Source organism: Eimeria acervulina, genomic scaffold (genome assembly GCF_000499425.1).
Source record: "Eimeria acervulina Houghton genomic scaffold, Eah_scaff1034, whole genome shotgun sequence".
Lineage (NCBI taxonomy): Eukaryota > Apicomplexa > Conoidasida > Eucoccidiorida > Eimeriidae > Eimeria > Eimeria acervulina.
Genome location: NW_013549464.1, coordinates 1,069 through 11,466, shown reverse-complemented (window position 1 = coordinate 11,466; position 10,398 = coordinate 1,069). Strand labels below are relative to the sequence as shown.

General features: G+C 39.2%; 2 protein-coding genes across 2 annotated transcripts; one reads left to right on the top strand and one right to left on the bottom strand.

Annotated features, from left to right (window-relative positions):
* Positions 1-1,635: 1,635 nt before the first annotated feature.
* Positions 1,636-3,383, bottom strand: EAH_00054340 (lactate dehydrogenase, putative; the record flags this gene model as incomplete). The annotated part of the gene is made up of 2 exons (XM_013393952.1): positions 1,636-2,498; positions 3,254-3,383. 2 exons carry the CDS (start codon positions 3,381-3,383, stop codon positions 1,636-1,638), a joined length of 993 nt encoding a protein of 330 aa, XP_013249406.1.
* Positions 3,384-8,905: 5,522 nt separating this feature from the next.
* EAH_00054330 (microneme protein MIC3, putative) lies at positions 8,906-9,826 on the top strand (the record flags this gene model as incomplete). The annotated part of the gene is made up of 2 exons (XM_013393951.1): positions 8,906-9,548; positions 9,750-9,826. 2 exons carry the CDS (start codon positions 8,906-8,908, stop codon positions 9,824-9,826), a joined length of 720 nt encoding a protein of 239 aa, XP_013249405.1.
* Positions 9,827-10,398: the final 572 nt, after the last annotated feature.

Sequence of the window (10,398 nt, the reverse complement as noted above, 5' to 3'; positions counted from 1 at the left end):
TATAATACAAAGAAATACACAAAAAGAGTGAGGCATATAATTTACAAACTATAAAAAAGAAAGATAAAGAATATAAACAACTACACTCTAACAACAACAAATAAATATATATATATATATATACATATATATATTATTATATTTATTTATTTATTTATAAAAGAAAAACAAAGAGATACAGCACTCATAGAAAGAACAAACAAAATTTTTTTTGTCTGTCTCTCTTTAAAATATCTCAACTCATAAACAAAAATAAAACAAAGAAGCAAATATAAATATCTTTAATAATCATGCACGTAAACAGTAAATAAATAATCATATATACATATAAATATAAATATATAAATATTATATATATATATAGATATATATACATATAGATATATAGATATATGTCTTCCTGTTATTATAAGTGCAGCAACAAATATCTACAATTGTTGTTTTATATATCATACTTCTCTTTGTTTAGTTTTTATCATATATATTTATATCTTTATTATTATTAATTTGTTCTTCTTCTTTAATTCTTATCATACACCTTCAATATTTGTTTAACTCTTCATTATTTGTTTTTTATCGTCTTTGTTTATTTCTTATGATGCATCTTCTCCTTTAGACTGTGTAGAAATCTATTCTTGCCTTTATCGCAATGTGCTTCTTTCTTATCGCTGCTAGTTGCTGCTGTTGCTGCTGCTGCTGGTGTTGCTGCTGCTGCTGCTGCTGCGGGTGCTTCTGCTGGTGCTGCTGAGGCGGGGGCAGCAGCAGCAGGCTGCTGAGGAGACTCTGCTTGGGCCCTGAACGCCCAAGCAGCAGCAGCAGCAGCAGCAGCAGCAAAGAGCTTATTATCTTTTGTCTCTCCTAAACTTTTCTTTCTAAGCTAAAGACTATCTATACCCTTTGATAATAAACCCTGACGCTATAAATACGCATGTATAATCTATATATTAAAAATATATATATATATTTATATATATATATATATATTTATATATATTTTCATCTTCGTCTCTACTTTGCTATCCGCAGCAGCAGTCGCAGAGCCAAGTGCTGTTCTATGTGCAGCTATTATATACATATATATATATATAATCTATTCTACAAACTTATGTTGAGCAGTATTAAACTAACGTAGAGGATAATAAAAACTAATAATAATATTGTGTAGATATGATAAAGAGCAAAGAGAAGCAGCAGTCGTCTCTCTAAGAAAAGAGAAGAAGGTTTGCGGTGCCCTTGTAATGAAGCAAGAAACGGTATAAAGTTGTTTGATAATATTAATAAACAGTAGACAGTAATGATAAGAATAATAGGTTTAACAGTTAAGAGCCCCGTGGAGTTGCTGGGATCGATGGGATCGACAGTGTGGGGTTTATTGGGATCGATGGGATCGTGTTTGTTTTCTTTCTTTCTCCTAACTGCAAGTCAATATTTCTGCCGGTGTACGCAAAACAAACGGCGGTGCAAGCAAAATCTGCTGCTGCTGCTGCTGCTGGTACAGCAGCTTACTATCATGATAATAACACGAGGAAGAAAGCCGCAGCTGTAGTAGGAACAGCAGCAGCAAGAACTATAGGCTGCTGCTGCTGCTGCTGCTGGTTGTTCTAGCGCTGCAACTTCTGCGATTTTTGCTGCTGCTTACTTGGATGCATCAAGAGCAGCAATAGCCTTCTGCATCTCCTTAACCTCATCGATAGATCCCTGAAGCTCCTGTCTTTCTTGTGCGGTCAATTCTAACTCAATAATCTTCTCAACACCTCTCCCACCGATAACACAAGGTACTCCTAAGTAGTGATTCTGTACACCATATTGTCCTTGCAAGTAGCAAGAGCAAACCATCACTCTCTTTCTATCCTTTAGATAGCTCTCAGCCATCTGAATAGCTGAAGCCCCTGGAGCATAGTAAGCAGAGCCTTGTCCTAATAGGCGTACGATCTCTCCTCCAGCGACCTTGGTCTTCTGAACGATATCATCTACTTCTTCTTGCTTGATCCAGCCCTTCTTAACAAACTCAGAAAGCGGGATGCCGTTAACTGTTGCATATCTACTTAGGGGCACCATATGATCGCCGTGTACACCTATGACCATCCCCTGTACATCTCTAGGAGAGACTTCTAATTTATCAGCTATCATACGTCTAAAACGAGAGCTATCAAGCATCCCAGCCATACCGCAGATTCTATGATGAGGTAGTCCTGATGACTCTTGAAGAGCAGCTACCATCACATCTAAAGGATTTGTTATATTAATAACAAATGCATTAGGACAGTAAGATTTAATTGCTGCACCGACCTCCCTCATTATCTTTATATTCACAGGTAATAGATCCATTCTAGACCATTCTTTATCGCTCTTTCCGGGTATCTTTGTTATCCCTGCTGTTATTATTACTACGTCCGCACCCTTCAAGCACTCGTATGAATTTGAGCCGTATACTGTTATACCCGTGTCAACCACCGACGAATTGTGCGATATATCCATCGCCTTCCCCATCGGCATGTCTGCACAAACAAACAAATATAAATATAAATATATATATATATATATGTTCAAATACATATATTTATATATATAAACATGCATATATATACATGTATTACGTATATATATATATATTGCTTGTATGTTCTCCATAGGTTTATAAAAATAATAATATATATTTATATTTATATTTATATTTAAAGATATATTTTGATTGATGTTTGTATTTATATACTCAGTTCTGTGTAGGGAGCTTAGCTCAGCTGTACGAGACAATAAACTCTGCTGTATTTAATGTCTATAAATTATTTATTTACATTTAAGTAGCGATTAAGACATAATAATAACTAAAATTATTAAATTAAAGTATTATATTACTTTAATATAAGATGTCTGTCTGTAAAATTACTATACACACACACAACCTAACTAATGTGTTTGTGTGTGTGTGTGTGTATGCATATTATTACGCTGTATACTGTTGCATATGCAGGGTCTATACATGTATTAATACTGCTAAATAAGAGCAAAAACCCATACACACAAACAAAAAATAATAAATTGAATAAGAAGAAAAGCAGAATTAAACAAAAGCAGCACAAAGACAGCGGCACCGATGCTGCAGCAGCACCGATGCAGCCGCAGCAGCAGCAAGCACAGCAGCAGGAAGAAGGGTAAATAGGAGCAATTTTTAGAGTTTTTAATATATAAATGCATGTAAAAAAGAGAAGAATATGAGTAAAAGAAGAAAAAAAAGAAATCTTCATCAACTTACTCGGTACAACGTCGAAGAGGACAACATCTCCGAGTTCCCTCAAGCTGCACAGGAAAGCCATGGTGCCTCCAATCATACCGGAGCCCACCATAGCAATCTTGGGGCGTGTATTCTTCTCGAAGACCGCCATTTTCACAAGAAAGAGCAAGAAAAAAGAAGAAGAAAGATATAAAATGTGTATGAATTAAGTAATAAATAAGCGGTGCGCAGTAAGCCAGCCCCAGCTGTACGTACGTACGTCTTACACACCCACCGATGAAGCGGTAGAATATGAGGAAATAGAGAGTTTAAGGGGTTTATTTGTAGCAAAATAAACGTAAACGAAGAATATTAATGTGTAGAAACAAAAGAAATACAATTCAACAGACAAAACAAACTCAGAATTATACGCAGCTGCAGCGGGGGAGCCCAGGGGCTCTATGCGCGCCGCACGTAACGCACCCGCAGAGCAGCAGCAGCAGCAGCCAAGCATTTGTATAAGTATTTTTTTCTAAATATATTTAAATATATTTATTATTCTTCTTTATATTGCTTTCCTCTACATCAACAAACCCTAATATAGAGATGTTTCTAACGAACCCCTAGAGAAACAAAACTATACACACACACACACGCACCGTACGTATGATGATGCAGCACCCGACCACAGCAGCAGCTCAAACACACAGCAGCAGCAGCAGCAGCAGCAGCAGCAGCAGCAGGAACAGAAGCAACAAAAGCAAGCACAATCATCCGTCTCTTCGGTTTCTCCTTGCCTACCTCTTCTTCTTGCTTCTATTATTATCATCACAACAAACAAACGCAAATGAAGACACACACAGCAAGAGAGACAAAGAGGTAGCTGCAAGAGTTAGTTGAAGATAGAGAGTTATTATTATCTGGCTAATAGACTTCGTATGCTACAGGGCTGTAATTATATTTAAAATAATAATTATCTTAAGCAACACACCCTTTCCTTGAGCCTCCAGCTTACTCTACACACAGCAGCAAAGAGAAGTCTTCATAGCTGTAGCTGCTTATCGAGAGCTGCAGCAGAGCATTCTCCAGTTTCTACTCTAAGGAATTAGGCATGCAGGCATGTTTTAAACCCCTTTAGATTGCACAGTTGATGGATGCCGTTAGAACCTTCTTTAGTGTGTCTTCACCTAAGTAGAAGTGTGTAGCTGTTGCTCACCATACTACACACAAATGTACATATATATATATATATATATATGCATATGTATATATATATATATATGTAGATGTGTGTGTGTATATGTATATATTCGCTCATTTGCTTAGCGACCCAGCTAGGAATGTGTGTATCGGGGGGAGCGCAGTAATAGGGCTGCCGTAGACGCGAGTAAGTGAAGAAGAGAAAGAAAAAGAAGAGACAGTTGGCATGAAGAAAGAGAGATGAAGCATCTGTTGATGCTGTTAGTCTCTGCTTGATGAAGCAGGGCCGTGTAGCTGGGTGGTTACTGCGCATGCGAGTGTGTCTTCTCCGTGTGTCTGAGGAGTACACATAATTTTTTAAACATCCGAAAATAAACAAACAGGCAGAGCACTAGAGGGAGAGTAATGGACGGGGTAGGAGGGTATATGGATGCTAGAAGGATGCACATTTAATGCGACAGTCTGTCTCTCGTGTTGGCTGGGGCGGCGGGGAGATAGAGAGAGAGCCCAAGGAAAAGAATTAGAGCAGGAGTACATGTAGAGACAGTAAAGTAGCACAATATATAAACACAAAGATTACCGTCTAGAACCCAACTATACGCTAGACTGTATGTACTCATGCTTTTATTCACCACCGATGAATCGAAGGTTATTTATGTAGATAGATTGTCTTGCACAAGATGTCTTCAGACATCCCCTTCTGCTGTCTGTCTTCTCGCTATTAAACATAATATTTGTTTTTTTCTAGTCCATATGCTTCTTTACTCATTTGTTTAAAAACTTATGCACCTCTAGCTGCTCCTTCGTGTAGCTACGTTGCAGTTGTTTGTATTGTGTATGGAGAGGTCGGGGGAAACTTCATCAATTTAAAGATATTATCACCACTTAGAAGAGAGTACAGAAAGTAAATTAATGCTCTTAACGAAGGACAAACAGTAGAGGGCCTTACCCAACACTTGGCGAGCGTTTTAGCGGTTTTACCTCGTGCACGCTGCGCAACATTTGCGTATTGTCTAAACCTAAATCAAATAAAATCAATTAAATAAAAGAAAAGGAGTTCAAAGGAAAATGCCCGAGCTTTATCTCAGACATCTCTGTCCTTTCTCTTCATTTTTAAGCGGTGCTACATGCTGTTCTAGTATGTATTATTATTGAGCTGCTGTCGCTGTAGAGCAATGGGTCTAGGGGTAAGAGTGCAGAGTTGTATTATAAACTTATTCCTTACAGGGAGGGAGCTCAAGCCACTTTGCTGCATCTTTCCTTCTAAGAGCCTCAGAAACATTTTTAAATATACAATTGCTTGCTTCAGTCTGAATGTCTTCTGCATGCGGGTAAATCGCAGGAGTTATTATATTATGCTTTATATTTAGCTGCATTATTAACTGGCTTCAGAAGGCAGTCAAGAACTTCGAGTTTTTATTATTGAACATGCAATAAATAATTCGGTGGCTGTCTATTGTGCAACTGAGTTTGAGCAGGCGATTATGTGGGTATTTTTGTTTCGATTAGCTAAAAAAACGTAAATGTTAGCACGCCTTGTGGCTGATGATAAAATGTTTATTAAATATACTGAATGTCTACATCTCCATTCGAATTTGTTTGGGAATATGAAGGCTTTTAACTGTAGTTGATAAGATATGAGGAGATATATCCCCCTGATAAACAAGATATTAATTACATCTTCCTATGAAGGTGCACTTAGACCATCAAAACAAATCAGTTGTTTTGCGCTTGCCTTGGTGTCTTGTTCATCAGAGGGAGACATCTCCTCTCTGTGCTTATCACATGTGGAGTTAATAAGTTGTTGCCACAGTGAAAGCATTTTAGACCGATGGTTTGACTATGCTGCGCTCGTCTTAATGCGGAGCCAAACCCAGCAGTTGTTTGCTTCTCTGCACAGGGCACGTCCTCCCTAATCTCTTTCATTTGAGAGGAAGAAAGGGATAATATACCTCTAAAACCCAGCGAAAAGTATCTGCATTTTTCACGTTTTTTAGGTGTACAGACAGTTATGGGTAAAAGGTGCTCTACATCAGGAGGACTAGATGCATGGTGGACTTCTTACTCAAGTGCTCCGAAGGGCATCACCTTTACTGTATGACGTCTGCGAGTTGTAACGAAATCAAACAAACTATAAAAATGAAATGGTGTTGCAACAGGTGGTGAACGCTCTGTCTTAACCAGCAGCAGGTGCATGCGCTTCTATGCCTAGGACATCAGGAGACAAGACAGCAAATAGGCTGCCTTTCGCGAGCACTTCAGTCAGGTGTAGCTAATATATATCAGGCAAGGATAACGCTAAGGCCCCTCGTTATACGCGTCGCTGAATGCCGTTACACTTGGTACCCCTCTGTGGTTGAAACGGACAAGAGCAAGCTGAGCGATCGATATCGCAGAGAAGAGCCACGCTCTTGAAGACAAATTACTTATGCAAATGCGCAGCCTTAACGCATAGTACTTCAGCATTGTCCTTAAGCTTCAAACTGAGGTTTACTTTGGTTTTCCTTTTTAAAAAAAGAAAGGAGTTTGCGCTTCCACTGCAAAGCCAGCAATGGTTGAGTACTCAACTCCTAGAGATAATAGGATATGAATTTTAGTTTAAAAATAGTTTTATATTTTATTATATATTATAGTCATTGAATAAAAATTAAACTTCCAATTAGTAAAAAGAGAAAAAGGCACCTGCACTTCATCTTGGGGAAGACAACTTAGCTGTAATGGCTGCGGTGTTATTTGCAAAAATGTAGCAAATGCCGTCACATAAGAACAGTAGAGAATATTTTTTAAACTTCTTTTTAGAAGCACTGTTGTCTTCGAAATTCATCTCGAAGAGCAACAACTGCTTCAGGCTTTCTCAGGCAGAGTCAGGGCACTGGTGGTGTCGCACAAGCAGTAGCATCTGATCTCTGTAGCACTAAAGCCCCTAAGCGTCTCTCTCAGGTGTATGAACAGCTTGATGAACGTTTACTAGACATCCTGTACCCAACGAAAAAAGCACCAGCACAGATATATTTCCTACATAAGAGTGACCCTGCAACGCATTCTTAGTTCGGAGCACAGCACCATCACTTTAATCGTCAGGGAAGACAATATCAAAGCTGGAAGCAAGTGCAGAGCAAAGTTTGCTGTACGTCTTGGCACAACACCCGCGTTCAGAGTCTGATCCCTAAGGTTCAGGTATACGAGTTTTAGCGAAATTTTGAGTGTTAGGGATTGAAGCAGCATCTTCTTAGCTTGGGTTTAGCTACATCCGTTCATGCAAGCATAAAGTCTTTTAAATGCATGGAGGATACTATCCACTTGTGTAGTTTCATTTGTTAGTCAGGAAAACTCTTCGAGCAGTTGCCTTTAGCCCTTTTCGTGCAAAAAAATAAAGGAGAGAGTAACTGAACCAAAGGAACGACAACTTCAAACAATAGCAACTGAGGATATGCTTTAAGGGGTTTGTTGCTTTTGTGCATTTATCTTCTTCTCTTCTGCATGTCTTGAGCGAATAGTGAAACGATTTATCACCCGTGCATGACGGTGAATCGGCTTTGTTTTACTATATGGAGTGGAGGTCTTGCCCTATCTATGGGCTGCAAGTTTGCCTATTCTTTGGGGGTTTATCATGAATAATGTTTTAATTCCTTTTCTTCGGTAGACAGAAGCATAGCATAAGGCTGTACAATTATGCTTGTTTTGTCGGGTATTTGCTGCCAGGTGGGTCGGGCCCTGCGTGTGTAAAGTAGCAAACAATGATAAAGAATATTAATGTTATTTTTGATATTTATATCTTCTTTTATGAGGCTACGAAGGAAAATACCGACAGGGTATCGATGGTTTGAGCTGTACGTACAGCTGGTGGGTGACCTGCAGCAAAGCGGGGGGGGAAGAGGCGATGAAGAAAATCAGAATTGTCTAAATAACTCCTCTAAAGTGAATAAATTTATTATTAATAAAAAAGTTAAAAGTTAAAGAGAAGAATAGAGTTGAGGAGAAGCTGCAGCTACCTCTGCTGAGCCTTCTACGGTGTTGCTGTTCTGACGTTAGAGGGCCCTGCGCTGCACATTGTTCGTAAAAAATAGAGAAAAGAGGAGAAATGAACGTAAATATATATTTATTTAATTGTTTTAATTATAAAATAGACATTTAAAGAAATATTTTAAGGATAAAGTCAACTCAGTCTTGTGCAGGCACACACCCACTGGTGCTCGCCACCGCCGGCTCTCTCTCTTCTTCCCCCTTAAACTCATTTGTTTTCTCTTTGAGCTGCTCTGTCTTTATTAATGTTTTATTTCAGGTGAATGCCTATCTTCTTTTTGTTTTGCAGTTGCTGTGGATTTAAAAAAGGTATTTTTCTTCTTATTGTGCAAGCACCGCCAGGTTGCAGCACTCAACGGAGACTGCTGGTGCTGCTGTTGTCGCTTGTTCACCTCTTGATTGATCTCTTCCCCTTTATCCTTCACTTTATCTCCTTCCTTTATCATAAATCTACATTTCCTTCTCATTAAAATGCATATCCGCCTTGTGCTGTTGTGCGCTGCGGCGCTAGAGAGAGCATCAACTGCGTACTCGCTGCAGCAGCAGCAGCAGCAGCAGCAGCAGCAGGGAGGTCTAAACCCTGCTGATACAGGTTTTCTCCCCTCAACTGATTTCTTATCTGCAGGTCCAACAGAAGAATTTGATTATCATGAGGAGGAGGAGGAGCAGCAGCTGGAGAACGGTAACAGACTAAGGTCTGCTGCTGGTGCTGCTACTGGTGCTCGAGCTGCTGACCCTGCATCCTTCACAGATGCAACAATAAGTGAAGAAGAATTTGAACGTATATCAAGCTCAATGAAGCCGTGTTTTCAATCTGAAGACAGACAAGCATGTGGCTCACGTGTGAAGGAAGAAGACTATCCAGGGGGTCTTCACTGTCCTGTGAGTAGTTGTTGCAGTAGAACAGTTATAGAACGCGGATCTATTGGTGGTTGGTGTTCAAAGAGTTGGGTGTATTGTTCTTCTTCCCTTATATATGAAGCTGAATTCTCCTATGGAACCTGCAATTGCAGCGCCTTCAGAAACCGCTGCCCCGCCGGCAGCGATTGCTTTGATACGGATTTCGGCCCTTATTGCAAATGCCAGACCGGCTTAGTTGAAACAGAGGGAGATTGTCAGATCCCAACAACAACAACGACAACAACAACAACAAGCAAGCCAACAACAACAACAACAACTACTACTACTACTACAACAACAACTACTACTACAACGACAACAACTACCACTACCACCACCACAACAACAAAAGAACGGATTGTTTGTAGAGCTGATGATTGCAGACCAGGATTCTGTGATGTAGTGCAAAATAAAGTTGTATGTACATGCTTAGGAGGATATGTTTCGAAGAAACTTTCACATGAACGCGAACAATGCGTCTTTCAATACTGATTGCCTCCGTGCACAGTTCAGGTGTACAGACAGGTACGTAATGGAAAGCGGTGGAAAGCTGCATTAAAAAACTCGAAAATATATCTTTCGAATTCATGAATAAATTTAAATTAATCTATTTTATTCATTTAATCAATTATTTCTCTCTTTTTTTCCCTTCAGGCTCCGCTTTTGAGGTGTATATGGCCTCCATCGGCATTCGCCGCCTTCCGCGTCTGCTTGGATTTCATCTTCCTTTTCATTTCTTTCTACATCTTCTCTTCCTTTTGATTTATTATTTCTTTAATATTTAAATCACCTGTTCTTCCGTCGTGTGTTTGCTCTTCGTAGCTCTTTACTACCTTCGGTTTCTTACCCTTACCTTTTCCGCTTCTTGCATATACATTTCTTTCCTGGGTTTTCTGCAAAGGCAGTTCTTACTTTTTTTATTATTCCTGCTGTTTCTGTAGTCGTCGTTGTTGTTGATTATGCTGGTTACCGCGTTCTTTTCTCTTCTCTTTTTTTTCGAATTTTATCCTTTTACTTCACCTCCTTTCTTCCTGTACACGGACGCCAGGCAGCAGCGACTGTGG